The following is a 17,749-nucleotide window of genomic DNA, read 5'->3' on the forward strand; positions in this document are numbered from 1 at the left end:
GGTGAGTACGTGCTGTGCGGGGGCCTCTGTGGTGATCAGGTGGATTTTGCAGTCTGAGATTTCAGTGTAGTCATGCATCAAATGGGTCCTGTGGTTTGATCTTTAGTTAGAAAGGAAAAGAGTCTAATCTATCAGAAGGAAGTTATGCAGCCACGGACTTGTGCAAGCTGTCAGCCAGGTGCCTCCCAGAAATGCCGGGTCACATCTTGAAATGGGCAAGACTTGAGCAGTTTTAAAAGTATCTTCATTTCTCATTACCTTGTAGGTGGGTGGCGTTCTTCAGGTGGTGAGGGTGTACAGAGAAGGGCCACTGCTTTGCCCAGAGGCTGCCAAGCTTTGCTAATAGTCTTACTGCACCTTGACTCTAAGGTGATAACTGTTGATGTTAGTGAATTCTAATTTGCCCTCGTTGGAAGTGCAGCAAAACTTCTTATCATTTGTGACAACTCCCTGAGAGGAGCACTGTGGGAGCGTGCCTGGCTTATTTTCTGCCCTGGTGGAACTAAAATGCCAAGCATCTTTATTGAAATCCTGTGCCCCAGGATTGTAGTCCTTGCTTGCACTATCTCTTGGACCAGAAGCCTGCGGGGACTGTGACTGTGGTGGGATCACTGGTAGGCTGGGTCCAGGAGCTCCCTCAGCCTGCCCTCCTTCCATGAGTGAATTGCACTGAACATGCAAATGTGAGCCTGATGCTCATCTTGGAATTTGAATTCTTTTTTTTTTTTTTTTTTTTTTTTTGAGACAGGGCCTTAGTCTGTCACCTAGGCTGGAGTGCAGTGGCATGATCTCAGCACACTGTAACCTCTGCCTCTCAGGCTCAAGTGATCCTCCCACTTCAGCCTCCTGAGTAGCTGGGAGTACAGGTGCATACCACCATGCCTGCTAATTTTTGTATCTTTTGTAGAGACAAGGTTTCGCCAGGTTGCCCAGGCTGGTCTCAAACTCCTGAGCTCATGCGATCTGCCCTTCTCAGCCTCCCAAAGTGCTGGAATTATAGGCATGAGCCACTGCGCCCAGCCCTGGGAGAGAATTTTAAAAATTCGGAGACCTAAGTTCTACCTGAAACTCTTGATATAATTGGTCAAGGTTAGGGCTGGGGCATTAGGAGTTTTAAAAGCTCAGCAGGTACTGGATTGTGGTAATGGATCCGTAGCTCCAAAATGTACTACAATTTATTGAATCATTTACTTAAAATGGGTCTATTTTATTGTATGTAAATTGGTCCCTGACAAAGCTGTCAAATGTCAAACCAGCAAAACACTCCCCGAGTGGCGAATGTGCAGCCAGGGCTTCCATTCCTTTCTTTATCAGGTGTTGTCTGGCATCTTCCTGGCTGTCACTTTGCTGGCCCCTGAGTGCCTCTTGCTCCCGCACCCCTATCCCCGTAGGAGAAGGGGCCTGGCTCTGTTGCCCATTTCTTCCCACTCCTCCGCCCTACCACATCACAGTCTTAGCACTGGTCAGTGGCCTCACTCTTCATTGTCCGTCTGTGCCCAGACCTCACCTCTTCCCTTGTCACTAGACTGTCCTCTTGAACCTTTTGCTTGTGTCATGCTGGCCCCTCTGCTTGCAATCCACAGTCGCTTACCATGCCGTCTGGACACATTTCTAAATTCCCGTAGGAAAAGCTGGATGACAGGAGTTATCACCCTCTACTGAGGTGGCTTGGGCCACTGCCAGAGTCACGCCAGGGAAAGCTGGATTCCAGTGGCTAGCATCAATCTCTCAAAAGAAGGGCCCTCAAGAACAGTTTCTTGTAAATTCTAATCAACAAAATATAAATAATACAGAATAAAATGTTAGTATTTGCTTTAAGATCAAGTTTAATTATATAGGTAACCCTTATTTAAAAGTGATCATTATGAACAACTCATTTGCTCTTCACCTGTGTAGGTCACACCTGTGAGATGTGACCAGTGTTGGGTGGTGTCGTCCGAGGTTCTGTTGTCTTCCTCCATCCTCTGCCTTTCCCATACATTGCTCTAAGGAAGGGCAAAATCTGGCCCATTGGAAAGGCAGCTATGTATCAGTGTGGGCATGAGAAGAATAATGGTGAACCTTTCCTAGGATCACCATCATTATATTTTGTTAAGTAAATATATGTATATATTTTATGTTTTTGTAGTGACAGAGTCTCACTATGTTACCCAAGCTGATATGAAACTCCTGGCTTCAAGCGATCCTCCTGCCTTAGCCTCCCAAAGTGCTGGGATTACAGATGTGAGCCACCGCACCCAGTCAAGGGAATATTTTTTAATGTAGGGGCCACCACATAAGACTGCCAGGAAGATAGGCTCCCAGGGTTGTATTTAGTCACAGAACTTGCTCTATTTCTAATCATGGCAAGTGGGTGAACTCTTTCTCCTCTTCTCCCCACACTCAGCTCCGCTGAAGAGATCTGTCCTTTTTCTCAGTGTGAGAAGGCTTGCCCTGGCCAGAGCATGTCCTGGCCCTGAGAGGGGGTGGCTGTGGGTGGGCCTCTCCCTTTCTCTAGCTCCTCCACTGTCTGTCTTCACCTTTGGTGCCCATTCCATATACCTGGGCCCTAGAATGAGTGCATTTAATGGGCCACGTGCCTCTACACAGTTGCTTAGTTGTAGCATATAAATAGCTGAGATCAGAGGCCTGCAGGTCTCCTGAACCCTGAGCCTCGGAGTAGAGCCCTCAGCTAGCCTTTTCATTCCTCCACTTGGTGGTCAGCTTTGTGAGCATTCTGGCCTCCATTGCCCCTTCCTCTTGCCTCCTTTCCCCACTTCACTTCTTGAAGGAATTGTGCTGCAATTATTTTGACCACACATTTGCTTCTTCACTTCGTACTCTGGGTTCCATCTCTCTTCCTGCTTTCCTGCTGTTTTGAATGCAAATCAGCAAGGTCTGATCCACTTCCAATGGCCTTTCCCCTTGGACACTCTGTGCTCTTTCACTGAATCACCACATTCCTGATGGCTGTCCTGCTTTTCGGCATGTTTCTCATCTGTAACTTTCCCTGTTCCTTGGCCATTGCTTTCTCCAAGGTCCTTTTTTCTCCCTTTTGTTGACCTTACCCAGTCTCGTGATGACAGGTGGCATCACTTTGCAGGAACCCCTCACCTTTGCCCTCATTGTACCCCCAGCCTTGTTCTCCTCTTCTTCCCCCTCCCCTACTCCTCCTCTTTGTCTCTCGTGGCCTTCTGGCACTCCCACATCCCAGCACATCACCCCTGGGTGCCATCTTTGACCCCCTCCACCCACTCAGAGTTGCTGGAACCTCTCCATTCTGTTTGCTCTGAAGCCCCCACACTTTTCTGCCTTTGCCAGGTGCTTGCTGCCCATCTCTTAGGTCACTGCCCTCCACTTTGCCCTTTCTAAGATTGTCCTCTTTAAGCAAAGTTTAGAAACTTCTATTCAGAAATCTCCAATGGCTCTCTCCACGCTCCTGTTTCTGTTTTTCTACTTTGTTTCCCAGTGCTCTGCTGTTGTTTTGGGACCTTTGTTCTGGCCACACTGGATGCTGTCTGGTTTCTGTGCTTTTCCATGCACTGTGCTTTCGCACATTGCTAATTTGTCTGCTTGGAATACTCCTCTTTTCCCCTAACTCTGCAGGACTAAATTTTACTTACTTGCCAAAGCCCAACTCAGAAACTTCCTCTTTCCTCAGTCCGCATAGCTGGAGAGAATCTCCCTGTCCCAAAGACCCCAGAGCACACTACTTTCTGTCTGAGGCACAGAGGACGTTGCCAGGTCAGTTATTTCGGAGGGTACCCTTCCCTATGGCCTGCTAAACTGCAGGTTTTTGTTTTTAATTAATTAGCTGTTTATTGTAAATATTTAAGGTGTGCAACAAGAAGGTTTTTGTGGTTTTTTTTTTTTTTTTTGAGACAGGGTCTCACTTTGTTGCCCAGGCTGGAGCACAGTGAGGCGATGATTGCTCCTTATAACCTCAAACTCCTAGGTTCAAGTGACCTTCCCACCTCAGACTCCTGAGTAGTTGGGACTACAGGCATTCACCACCACGCCTGACTCTTGTTTGTTTGTTTGTTTGTTTTAAGAGGTTGGGAGGTTGTGGAAAAATGCGAAAAAAAAAAAAAAAGAGATGGTGGTCTCACTGTGTTGCCCAGGCTGGTCTCAAACTCCTGGCCTGAAGCAATCCTCCTGCCTCGGCCTCCCAAAGCACTGGGATTACAGGCATTAGCCACAGTGCCAGGTCCAATATGCTGCTTTGATAAACATAGTAGTAGGTTGTTTACTACAGTCAGGTGAATTAATATATTCATCTTCTCATATAGTTTACCTTTTTTAAAATGGTAACATCTGAATCTACTCTGTTGGCAAATTTCCAGCATATAAAACAATATTATGAACTATAGTCATCATGCTGTACTTTAGATCTCTAGACTTATTCATCCTATATACCTGTAACTTTGTATCCCCCCCATTCTGCCCCCTTCCCCACTCCCATGCCCTAGTCACCACCGTTTTCTGTTCCTTCATTTTGACTTTAGATTCTACATATATGTAAGATCATGTAGTATTTGTCTTTGTGTGTCTGGCTTATTTTATGTAGCATAATGTCTAGATTTGCCCATGTTGTTGCAAATGACAGGATCTCTTTTTTAAGGCTGAACAGTGTTCCAACATATATACTGTGTGTACCACAATTTCTTTATCCAGTTGTCAGTGACACTTAGGTTATTTCCATATTAGTCCAATGAATATGGAAGTGCAGATATCTGTTCCACATACTGATTTTGTTGTCTTTGGGTAGATAACCAGAGTGGGATTGCTGGGTGATATGGTAGTTCTATTTTTAATTTTTTGAGGAACTTCCATACTGTTTTCCATAATGGCTATACCAAGTTTACAGCCCTGCTATCAGTATACAAGGATTCTCTTTTTTCCACCTTCTTGCCAACATTTCTCTCTCTTTTTGATAGCAGCCATTCTAACAGGTGTGAGGTGATTTCTCATGATTTTGATTTGTATTTCCCTGATGTTCAGTGATGTTGAGCACCTTTGCATGTATCTGTTGGCCATTTTTATTTCTTCTTTGGAGATATGTCTATTCATGTTTTTTGCCCATTTTTAATTTTTTTTTGCTATTGAGTTGTGTGATTTCCTTATATATTTTAGATATTAATCTGTTTATCAAATATATGATTTGTAAATATTTTCTCCCAATTCATAGACTACCTTTTCTTTTTTTTTTTTTTTTTGAGACGGGGTCTCACTCTGTCACGTAGAGTGAGTGGTGTAGAGTGCAGCGGTGTGGTCCCGGCTTACTGCAGCCTCGACTTCCCAGGCTCAGGTGATCCTCCCACTTCAATATCTTGAGCAGTTGGGACTACAGGTGTGTGCCACCACACCCCATTAATTTTTGTATATTTTGTTAAAAAAAAAAATGGTTTTGCTGTGTTGCCCAGGTAGGCCTTTAAACTCCTGGGCTCAAGCTATCTACCCACCTGACCTCACAAAGTATTGGGATTACAGGCGGGAGCCACCATGCCTGGCACATAGGCTGCCTTTTTATTTTGCTGATTGTTTCCTTTATTGTACAGAAGCTTTTTAGTTTGATGTAATCCCACTTGCTTATTTTTGCTTTTGTTCTCTGAGCTTTTGGTGTGATATCAAAAAAATCATTGCCAAGGCCCTTGTCAAGGAACTTATTCCCTATCTTTTCTTCTAGGAGTTTTATACTTTCAGGTCTTACATTTAAGTCTTTAATTCATTTTGAGTTGATTTTTCATGTATGGTATAAGATAAGGAGCCAATTTTATTCCCTTGCATGTGAATATCCAGTTTTCCCAACACCATTTATTGAAGGAACTATCCTTTCCCCATGGTGTTTTCTTGGTACCTGTGTCATAAATTAGTTGACTTTTATATGCTTAGGTTTACTTCTGGATTCTATTTTCTGTTCTATGTGTCTGTTTTTAAGCCAGTACTGTGCTATTTTGATTTCTATAGCTTGAAATCAGAAAGTGTGATGCTTACAACTTTGTTCTTTTTCAAGCTGCTTTGGTTTTTCAGGGTATTTTGTGATTCCAGACAAATTTTAGAATTGTTTTTTTAATTTCTGTGAAAAATGCCATTGGAATTTTGATAGGGATTGCATTGAATCTGTAGATTGCTTTGGGTAGTATGGACATTTTAACAATATTAATTCTTCAAATATGTGAACAGAGTATATCTTTCCATATATTTATTTGTGTCTTCTTTAATGTCTTTCATCAATGTTTTACAGTTTTCAGTATACAGATCTTTTATCTCCTTAAATTTATTCCCAACAATTTTATTCTAAAGTGGGTGTGTGTGTGGGGAAGGGCAGGGCAGTCTTTAGGGCTTTCTGCATATACGATCTTGTCACATGAAACTGGGATAATTTTCTTTCTTTCTTTCTAGTTTGGATGCCTTTTATTTGTTTTTCTTGTCTGATTGCTCTGGTTTAGACTTCTAACACTGTGTTGAATAGAAGTGGTGACCAGGATTGTGGCGAGGGTTTGCAGTTTTGTCCTGCAGAGGGGGTGCTGGGCTTAAACACCAAATGAATGGCTCGTGGAAGAGGGACTGCGATGTCTGAGGCCCTGAGGCAGAGGACTGGGGCCAAGAAATGCAGCTATGAGGGGGTAACTGGAAGACAGCACTGGGAACAGACATAGACACAAGGTGCATATAGATCAGATTTTGAGAGGAATCATTCCAGTACTTGGAACCACTTTTTAAAAACACTGTAGTGACTGGCTACCTATAGGTCATTTCTATGTTAATTTAAAATGTTTTTCTTTTACATTAAAGTGAATATTCAAGGACTTTTGACTGAATTTGTTGGCATTCTGCTAGTCACTTTGTATATCGAAAGCAGCTAAATGGCTTAAAGTCTAAACTTTAGACCAGGTTTTATTCAGTTCATCCATTTTTTTTTTTTTTTAATTCAGTGTTCTAGAGGAAATTTCCAATTTAGAACTGGTGATTTTATGTGGAGTAATTGACTAATATTAATAATAATTTCTTTGTTTCTACAGAGGTTGCAGAACTTGAAGCTAATTTACCTTGTAAGTATAGCATCCCCAAACACTAAGTACTGTGAAATAATTGCATGAAGAAAACTTTTTATGTTTAATAACCTTGTATAGTAAAAAGCCTATTTTTCATGTATGTTAGGAATGAATTTTAATTTTCTGTGAAAAGGTAGGATTTTTTCAAGTGTCTAATAAGAACAAGGTAGGCCAGGCATGGTGGCTCATGCTGCTAGTCTCAGCACTTTGGGAGGCAGAGGCAGCTGGATCACTTGAGGTCAGGAGTTCGAGACCAGCCTGGCCAACATGGTGAAACCCTGTCTCTACTAAAACTACAAAAATTAGCTGAGCATGGTGGTGCATGCCTGTAGTTCCAGCTACTTGGGAGGCTGAGGCAGGAGAATCACTTGAACCTAGGAGGCAGAGGTTGCAGTGAGCTGAGATCAGGCCACTGCACTCCAACCTGGGCAACAGAGCAAGACTCCATCTCAAAAAAAAAAAAAAAATTGGATTAGCTGGGCCTGGTGCTGCATCACTGTAGCCCCAGCTACTCGGGAGGCTAAGGCACTAGAGTCGCTTGAACCCAAGAGGCGGAGGTTGCAGTGAGCCAAGACTGCGCCATTGCACTCCAGCCTGGGTGACAGAGTGAGACTCTGTCTTAAAAAAAAAAAAAAGAAAAGAACAAGTTTCTGCCATCTTTCTGAGCGCTTTCTATCTCTCCTTAGCATAGCAGAGGTGCATTTGGTTAGGTTTTTGCCTCTTCCAGATGCATTCTGTCCCACATCCACTTTGAGTGAAAAAGTATATAAATCAATAACAGTTCCACTTTTGTTAGGGATGATACCAGCTTTTTGGCAAAGTTCTCATTTGTAACTTGTCTGCATGTTTGAGGGGTGGCTGCACTGCCTTGCTGTCAGTGGGTGTCCATCTTGCTTGATTGTTTCTGCCCCAGACACACAGGGTCAGCATGCAGTCTTCACTCATGAGCATGGTACATTCGGAAAGCTATTTATCAGGCAGTTCACTTTTGTAATACATGTCATATTTTCTCTATCATTAATCTTCCAAACCCTTGATTATTTCAAAAGATCATTAAAGCCTGAAAGCTTTGATCATTTTAGTATTTTTTGAATTACAACTTTTTATCATCGTACTTCCTTTAAAATTAGTTCTGGGGCTGAGGATGTCTGTGGGTAATGGTGAAATATTTTATAAGTGGGTCTGCTGGTTTGGGTGAGTGCTAGAGAGAACTTAGGTTTGGATGTGGAGGTATCTCTGACATGGGGCAGGACAGGGCCCATTCCAGCCTCCATCTGAAGTAGGAAAGATAATGGTGGGTTGCAACCTCTCCATGGTTGTGAAATCAGTTTGAGAGGGTAAGTATGTAATGTTTCTTAAAAAATTATTATTATTTTCAAGACAGAGTCTCACTCTGTCGCCCAGGCTGGAGTGCAGTGGTGAGATCTCGGTTCACTGCAACCTCTGCCTCCTAGGTTCAAGTGATTCTTGCGCCTCAGCCTCCCGAGTAGCTGGGACCACAGGCATGCACCACCACGCCAGGCTAATTTTTGTATTTTTAGCAGAGATGGGTTTTTGCCTTGTTGGGCAGGCTGGTCTCAAACTCTTGGGCTCAAGTGATCCTTCTGCCTCAGCCTCCCAAAGTGCTGGGATTACAGGTGTGAGCCACCGCGCCCAGCCAAAAGATTATTTTCAGCATATAGAATTTATGGGTAGGTATAGTGAGTTTTGATATAAAATATGTTTCTTACTGTGGATCTCAGTTGAAAGTGTTTTGAAAGACACTGGACTGCTTGACCTCAAAGTTTTCTTCAACTCGGAAATGAGGCAATATCTTGAGATTCTGTTAAAAGGTTATCTTTCTGGCTGGGTGCAGTGGCTCACGCCTGTATTCCCAACACTTTGGGAGGCTGAAGCAAGTGGATCATTTGAGCTCAGGAGTTCGAGACCAGCTTGGTCAACATGATGAAACCCTGTCTCTACTAAAAGTACAAATTTAGCTAGTTGTGGTATGCACCTGTAATCCCAGCTGCTCGGGAGGCTGAGGCAAGAGAATTGCTTGAACCCAGGAGGCGGAGGTTGCAGTGAGCTGAGATTGTGCCACTGCACTCCTGGGCGATGGAGTGAGACTGTCTCAAAAAAAAAAAAAAAAGTTATCTTTCTACCCACTGAAGTATTTACAGATGAAGTGGTTTGCTTTAAAATGCTACAGGAAGACAAACAATAAACAAATAACTGCGGGGGCGGGGGGGCAGGATAGACAAGCAAGATTGGCAAAATGTTGAAGCTGGGGGATGGGTTCATTATACTCTTCTCTTTTATTAGGACATTTTCCTAATAAAAATAAAATAAAATAATCCCTCTGCTTTCCAGTCCCATCTTATCTTCCCACAGGCCCCCGACTTGAGCCTGTATATACATGTAAACCTTTTTTTTTTTTTTTTTTTAAATAAACAGGGTCTCTCTTTGTTGCCCAAGTTGGAGTACAGTGGCATGAGTGTGGCTCACTGCAGTCTGGACCTCCTGGGCTCAAGTGATCTCCCACCTCAGTCTCCTGAGCAGCTGAGACTTCAGACCTCAGGTGCATGCTACCACGCCTAGCTAATTTTTAAAAATTATTATTATTTTTTATACAAAAAATTAGCCAGGCGTCATGGTGGACGCCTGTAGTCCCAGCTACTCGGGAGGCTGAGGCAGGAAAATGGCGTGAACCCAGGAGGCGGAGCTTGCAGTGAGCCGAGATAGCACCAGTGCACTCCAGCCTGGGCGACAGAGCGAGACTCTGTCTCAAAAAAGAAAAAATAATAAAATTATTATTTTTTTTTGTAGAGATGGAGTCTCCTGTGTTGCCCAGGCTGATCTCAAACTCCTGGGCTCAAGTGATCCTCCCACCTTGGCCTCCTAAAGAGCTGAGATGACAGGCACGAGCCACTGTGCATGGCCAACACATGTAGACATTTAATCAAAACCACAGAAAAGGTCCCACTTATAAATGGTTCATTCATCCTTGATACATATCTTACAGAGATTGTTGGTTTTTAACCCATAGAGTGTACTTTAAAAACAAGAAAATTTTATGACTGGCTTTCAAATCAGGATTGTAACTGCATACCTTAGGTTTGAAAGAAGTATGGCACATCTCCTAGCGCTATGGCTATGGTGTCAGATAAAAAGACAGCATGCTCCCTGCCCCTTCTTTCATTCTTTCTCCCTACCTTCTCTCCTAATCGAAGAGGGGGAAATTATATCATTTTATTCAAGTAAGCCATGCTTTCCAAAAATATGTCTCATTATGCTAAAGAGAAAACAAGAAGCCACCAATGAATAACCCTTTACTATCTATTTAATTATCTTTCTAAAATATTTACAAAGGCAAACAAAATAACTTGCCTTGTATCAGTACCACTTAGTAACTATTCGGAACTAGTTTGGAGCTCTGCACATGCAAGTTTGTAGCGGTTTCTCTGCAAAAAAATTTAAAATGTTTCTTTCAGATAGACTGAAATATTAGAGGCTCAGATAGTGCATGCCTACATGTAGATAAAAAGCTTAATTCTAGTGCATTGAACTGGAACAAAAACCTGTTAAATTTTTTTTTGTTGTTTTTAGAACTTAACCTTTCTTTTCTTTTCTTTCTTTTTTTTTTTTTTTCTTTTTTTTGAGACAGTCTTGCTCTGTCACCCAGGCTGGAATGCAGTGGCGCGATCTCGGCTCACTGCGACCTCCACTTCCTGGATTCAAGTGACTTTCCTGCCTCAGCCTCCTGAGTAGCTGGGATTACAGGTGCCCGCCACCACGCCTAGCCAATTTTTGTATTTTTAGTGGAGACGGGGTTTTGCCAGGATTACAGGCATGAGCCGCTGCGCCTGGCATAGTTTTATTGCTTTGTAATCCACTTTGATAATTTCTTTTTTTTTTTTTTTTTTTTTGAGACAGAGTCACGTTCTTTCACCCAGGCTGAAGTGAAGTGGCACGATCTCGGCTCACTGCAACCTCTGCCCCCGGGTTCAAGCAGTTCTCCTGCCTCAGCCTCCCCCTCAGCTGGGATTACAGGCATGCGCCATCACATCCGGCTAATTTTTTGTATTTTTAGTAGAGAGGGGGTTTTACCATGTTGGCCAGGCTAGTCTTGAACTCCTAACCTCTGGTGATCCACCTGCCTTGGCCTCCCAAAGTGCTATTATTACAGGCATGAGCCACTGCGACCGGCCGATAATTTCTTTATTCTTGATGGGCCAGCTTTTTTGGAGCTATTGATTTCTGCATCTGTCTGTTAAAACAAAGGAGAATGCCAGATATTAAAAACAAATACATGATGCCGACTTCAGTGAATCATTGAAACATTTCCCAAGTCAGAATTATATGTTTTTGTTACTTAGAACTCACTAGAAGGATGGCATTTATCTTTGCAAGTTAAGATTAGGAAGAATAAAGCCCATTTTAAGTATTTCACACATAGTTCTAAGTGTGTAATTTTGGGGAAAGTCTTGAACTCTTTGGCTCCAGTTTCTTTATTTCTCAAGTAAGGACTGTGACATTGTCATCTCTAAGACTGCTTCTTGCTTTTCTAGACAGTTTTCACTCTGGAAAGGAAACCCCACTAACAGTCCTGTGTTATTTGTTGCTTGTATATACAGGTGTCCCATGTCTTAACATGGTCATTAAGTACTGAAAGGAAATGAGGCATGAGGTAGGGGAAGGAGTCATGAACCAGTTATTAATGTAGGAATTAACCTTGCTTCTGTTGATAACCTGTATGATCTTGGGCTAGTCACCAAACCTGTCTGGACCTTCTACTTATGTCTCCTAATTGAGGATGTTGGACTAGATCGTCTCTAAGGTCACCTCTGAGTAGAAATTTGAATTGTCCTGTTTTCGATAAAAATTTTTATCATTGTCAAACTAAGCAAATACTTTTGGTGGAACTTGTAAGAAAACTTTAAACAAATTTTTAAAAAGTCTTCTAAAAAAACTTTAAAAACTTAAAAAGACAAAATATCATAGTAAATTCTGGGTGGGAGCTAACTCCTGGGCAGCACTCTTTTTTTTTTCAGACAGAGTCTCGCTTTGTTGCCCAGGCTGGAGGGCAGTGGCGTGATCTCAGCTCACTGCAACCTCTGCCTCCCAGGTTCAGGCAATTCTCCTGCCTCAGCCTCCCAAGTAGCTGGGACTACAGGTGCCCGCCACCTTGCCCAGCTAATTTTTGTATTGTTAGTAGAGACGGGGTTTCACCATGTTGGCCAGGCTGGTCTCAAACTACTGACCTCATGAACCGCCTACCTTGGCCTCCCAAAGTTCTGGGATTACAGACATGATCCACCATGCCTGGCCAGCACTCTTCTTTTTAACTTCCATTTGCCGTGGTGACTGTGGATGTCTGTGGTGCTAGGAGAACAGAGTAGAAATTTGACCTGGGTTTTTCCTGGTTTTTCCATGTTTAGTTCACCACCAGTGGTGAACTGAGAAGTTTAGCATAGGCCTGGTGTGGTGGCCCATGCCTGTAATCCTAGCACTTTCAGAGGCCAAGGTGAGTGGATCACTTGAGCATGGGAGTTCAAGACTAGCCTGGGTAACATGGCGAAAACCTGTCTCTACAAAAGATACAAAAATTAGCCAGGTGTGGTGGTGTGCACCTGTAGTCCCTGCTACTCAGGAGGCCGAGGTGGGAGGATCACCTGAGCCTTGGAGGCAGAGGTTGCGGTGAGCTGGAATCATGCCACTGTCCTCCAGTCCAGGCAACAGAGTGAGACCCCATCTAAAAAAAAGTTTAGCATAGTATTTTCTGATTTTATAGATGTAGAAAATTTCTATATATATTCCTTCCAGATTCCTTGGGTATTTTTCCAATGGGTAATTAGCTGTGTGTCATTTGTTTGAAGGAGATGGGTGGGATGCAATCAACTTCCCTGGCCTGCACCAGCAGCCAGTAGCTTCTCTCCCAGGGGAACACTTTGTCCTGATTCAGGCCTCTTATGATTTGGACCAGTGGGCACAGAACATTGCCATCTGGGTCAGTAGAGCCTTATTTTACCAATAAAGCAAGCTGATTTACCACTTAGGTAGTAAAGGTATTTTTTAAAAAGATAAAAGATTATGGTAAACTCTGGCTGGGTGGGAGCTAAGTCCTGGGCGCACTCTTCTTCTTCTTCTTCTTTTTTTTTTTTTTTTTTTTTTGAGGCAGAGTTTCACTCTTGTTGCCCAAGCTGGAGTGCAATGGCGCGATCTTGGCTCACTGCAACCTCCATCTCCTGGGTTCAAGCGATTCTCCTGCCTCAGCCTCCCAAGTAGCTGGGATTACAGGCGTAAGCCACCACGCCCGGCCAGCACCCTTCTTTATAAAGAACTTCCATTTACCATGGTGACTGAATGTCTGTGGTGCTAGGGCAACAGAGTTGACCTGGGCTCTTTCCTGGTTTTTTCGTGTTTAGTTAGCCTTTGCCTGCATGTGTTAATCTCCCTGAGATATGGTTTCTTCTTGTCAAAGTACAGTAGCATAATTCTTGAAATAAATGGTTTAGTGACCACTTAAAGGTTGAAGGAAAACATCTCTATTTGGAATTAACTAGTAAAAGACTGTAAGGAGAAAAGCACATGACAAAAACCACTGGTTTGCAATTTTAGAGTATTGGCACGATTATTATCAGACAAATAGGGAGGGAGATCTACCAACTTTCCATAAACCATACGAATCCCTGTAGCACCGCTAACTTTACATGTGTTCAAAGGTTAGCGTCAACATATGGACTGCTGCTCACTGCCAGACCTTCCTGATGTGCTGTTTCTTTTGCAGGTACGTGTAAAGTGCATTTTCCTGATCCAAACAAGCTTCACTGTTTTCAGCTAACAGTAACCCCAGGTAATATTCTTACATAACTTAAGTATTAAAGTGATTTCAAACAGCAAATTATAAAGGCTGCCCAAACCTGTAATCTTTGCTTTGGTTTGTCCTCTAGCTTTTAAAAAATTAACACATTAATAGCAATTTCATATGAAGATAAGATATATACTTCATAGTGAATGAAATAAAGCATATTAAAGTGAATTTGAGGCATTCAGTGTACACTCTCAACAATGATGTATAAATATAACTAAAGTTAATGACAGCTGAGGCAGTTGGTGTATAGTGAAGAGTGTGGGCTCTGAAGTCGTAAGTGGGTTCCAATCCTTTTCCCTTACGTAGGAATAGTGTGACCTTGGTTAAGTTGCTTAACCTTTTAGCCACAGCCTGCCTATCTACAAAGTGGAATCGAATAGGACCTATCTCGTAGGACAGTTGTGGGGATTAAACAGATAGTATGGGTAAAGCACTTAAGCCCAGGCTCTGGCACACAGAAGCAGACAGAAGATTACCAGCTGTCCTCAGTAAGACGGATAAGTGTCTAATCCCTGAGCTGCCCCAGCATGGCAACATATTTCTTCTTGGTCAAAGTGACAGCAAGAGGAGGACTTGTATATTTTCTAGTTACAATGCAGCTCCAAGAGCTGCACATTCCCACACTTCACAACCCACTGGTGTTTATGTTGGACAGTGGGTGGCAACCGGTCGATGCTGTTGTGGGGAATTAACAAGAGGGAAGGATGTTTGGTGGTGGAAATATAGGGTGTTATTTTATTTGGGGGATGGAAAGATAGTGAGAAACTGAGAATTATTAGTCACTAGCTAATTAAAATGTGGAAAAGAATACAGGATTTTGGTAGGTGGCAATGAACCCACAAATAAGTCCCGGCCTTGTCTCTCTGTAGGTAGGATGGGCTTTTTCTGTGGAAGATGTTTGATAATAATAGCACAAGAAATCCTGGTTTCAAAATATCAAAATATGCTTGAAAACTTAAAAAAAAATTCTATTTTATCTATGTGATGGTTCCACAAAGGGCTCTGGAAGTATAAATCAGTCTGATACTGATTCTTCTAAGATAAGGAGAGTACTTGGGTATAGGAGTTAGTACTAGAACATCATCATTATGTATATATTTTTCTTTTCTTTCTTGTTTTTTCTATTAGCTGTACTTTATGCCAAATAGAACACCATCATTAGAAAGCAGAGTGTTCCACGTGCCTGACATCTATAGATAAATGTAGTGAAGGGCTTTAAACTGTGAAATGATGAAAACTCTAACGATCCTTTGGCTGCCTTCCTAAAACACATTGCATATTGTGCTGTTTTTGACGAGAAGTATTGAGCACACTCTAATGCTTTCTTGGTGACTCAAGGTCACTGCTATGGACATCATTTACTATTCTGTTAAGTAATGTAGGGTATTCTCAGAAATCATTGTAGTGATTAAGATTGGTTCTCTGTTTACTAATTTCAGACTTGTGTGTTTATAGTAAAATATTTTCTTTCATCTGCCTTTCTAGGGCATTTTCAATGGCTATCAGGGATGCTGTGGCTCTGCCCATCCCAAGCATGGGCTTTGTGGTCCTTGGCCACTCAAAGATGTTTGTTGATTTTTCCAGGCTCTTTACTGTCATGTGATTGGGTTTCTGGCAAGTCTGGATAAATGTTTCTTCCCCGCCTCCCCTCCGCGTTTTTTTTTTTTTTTTTTTTTTTGAGACCAAGTCTCACTCTGCCACCCAGGCTGGAGTGCAGTGGCGCAATCTCGGGCTCACTGCAACTTTCGCCTTCCGGGTTCAAGTGATTCTCCTGCCTCAGCCTCCTGAGTAGCTGGGATTACAGGCATGCGCCACCATGCCCAGCTAGTTTTTGTATTTTTAGTAGAGATGGGATTTCACTGTGTTGGCCAGGCTAGTCTCAAACTCCTAACCTCAGGTGATCTGCCAGCCTCGGCTTCCCAAAGTGCTGGGATTACAGGCGTGAGCCACTGCGCCCAGCCCCCCTTATTTTCTAACTGAAATTTTTTACTGAATCACTTTAATGTTGTGATTATTGTATATATGACAGCATCTTTGATGTTGGTCTTAGAATTGTCCTTGAAAATGGAGCAAAATTGTTAACAGTTTTTGTATTCACTGTTCCATCAGATTAAAAAGTAACCTGTGGCTGGGCCCAGTGGCTCATGCCTGTAATTCCCGCACTTTGGGAGGCCCAGGTGGGTGGATCACTTGAGGTCAGGAGTTCGAGACCAGCCAGGCCAACATAGTGAAACCTCGTTTCTACTAAACATGCAAAAAAATTAGGTGTGGTGGTGGTGCGTGCCTGTAATCCCAGCTACTCAGGAGGCTGAGGCAGGAGAATCGCTTGAACCCAGGAGGTGGAGGTTGCAGTGAGCTGAGATCGGCCCAGTGCACTCCAGCCTGAGCGACAGAGCTGTCTCAAAAAAAATAAATAAAATAAATAAAAAGTAACTTGTGTCTTGGTACCTGTAAATACTTAATGCCTGAACATTCATATTTTTAATAAGTGTACTTCAGGGACATTAACATTGAGCTGTGCATGGCATGCTTTTTAGATACTGTGTATATGCCCTTATTTTGTGATGTCTGTGAATTAGAAAGCTGTGGTGATGCCTGCCCTTTGATTATTAAGAGAAGTGTGGCCGAGATATGCCAACCGGAAAAACTTGCTTCATATCACGGTTCTTAAAAAAAATTTTAGAATCGTGCTCCTCTTCATATTGAAAACAAATTACAGTGATATGTCTAAGTTGTGAAGTTTTAACAATATATGAAATAAAATGATTTTGAAATGGACTTATTTGTAGCCAGTAATCCTGGAGCTAGGGCTGAAAAGTCACTAATATCTATGATCTGGGGGTTAGAATGGTCAAGAGTGGAAGAATTGTGTCTGCATTTTCAGCTCACACCTCTTTATCTGGCTCCTGTTCACACTTGCTAACATTTTGATAGTTTTGTTTGCTTTTGAAATGGTTGCTCATGCTTGGGAATAAATACACTCTTTAGAGAAAAACATGGAAATGTAATTTGGTGATGGGGAAAAGAAAGGGACCGAATTTAGAAAAAAAGTGTCCACATCATCTCGCAAAACAAGAAAAAGTAGTAATAAGTGAAATGAAACAAAACAAAAACGTAAAAGATAGCCTGAAATATCCCGTGGAGGATTCTGTGAAGTTAGTGGGACAGTTTGAAAAACTGGACCTGTTCAGTGAGTGGCCTGGCTGACATGTTGATGAAGGTCACCCCAGCCTGCCCTGCTGTGCTGGTGGTGATGGTTTTAGGCTGAAGGGAACATGGGTTTAAGTAACAATGACAGTTTTTTTAATTTAAATTAAAAATTTTAAAATCAGTTTTACTGAGGTATAAAATTATAAACAATAAAATGTACTAATTTGAAATGTATAGCTTACATTTGGAAAATGTATACACATATGTAACCATAACCCCAATAAAGATGAAAAACATTTCCATCATTCCCAAAGTTTCCTTCTGCCTCTTTGCAGCCAGTTCCTTGCCCCCTACACCACCATCCAAAATTCCTTTCTGATTTTTATTTCCATAAATTAGTTTTGCTTGTTCTTGAATTTTTTATATGTAAATGGAATCTTATATATGTACTCTTTGTCTCTGACTTCTTTCACTTAACATAGTTTTAAATTTACACATGTTGTGTGAATCAGTAGTTTATTCCCTTTTTATGGAATTTTAATGAATATGTCATAATTTATCTTCCTAGTGATAGACATTTGAGTAGTTTCTAGGTTTTGGCTAGTATCAATAAACCAAAAGCTATGAGGTTTGACTACCGTGAGCTTTTTTTTTTTTTTTACAAGCTTTTCGTGTTCATAGTTTTCCTTTCTCTTTAATTCTACCTAAGAGT

The 17,749-nt window shown here is 42.1% G+C and overlaps 1 protein-coding gene across 4 annotated transcripts in view; it reads left to right on the forward strand.

Annotated features, from left to right (window-relative positions):
• Positions 1-17,749, forward strand: part of UBE2F (ubiquitin conjugating enzyme E2 F (putative)) — a 75,594-nt gene that overhangs the window by 14,091 nt on the left and 43,754 nt on the right. For all 4 annotated transcript variants that reach the window (XM_031008534.3, XM_063695338.1, XM_019022423.4 and 1 more), the window contains exons 3-4: positions 7,002-7,031; positions 13,804-13,869. In XM_031008534.3, coding sequence (XP_030864394.1) covers positions 7,002-7,031; positions 13,804-13,869 — 96 coding nt within the window. The remainder of the gene's footprint in view (positions 1-7,001; positions 7,032-13,803; positions 13,870-17,749) is intronic.

The sequence above is a fragment of the Gorilla gorilla genome, chromosome 11 (assembly GCF_029281585.2).
Source record: "Gorilla gorilla gorilla isolate KB3781 chromosome 11, NHGRI_mGorGor1-v2.1_pri, whole genome shotgun sequence".
NCBI lineage: Eukaryota > Metazoa > Chordata > Mammalia > Primates > Hominidae > Gorilla > Gorilla gorilla.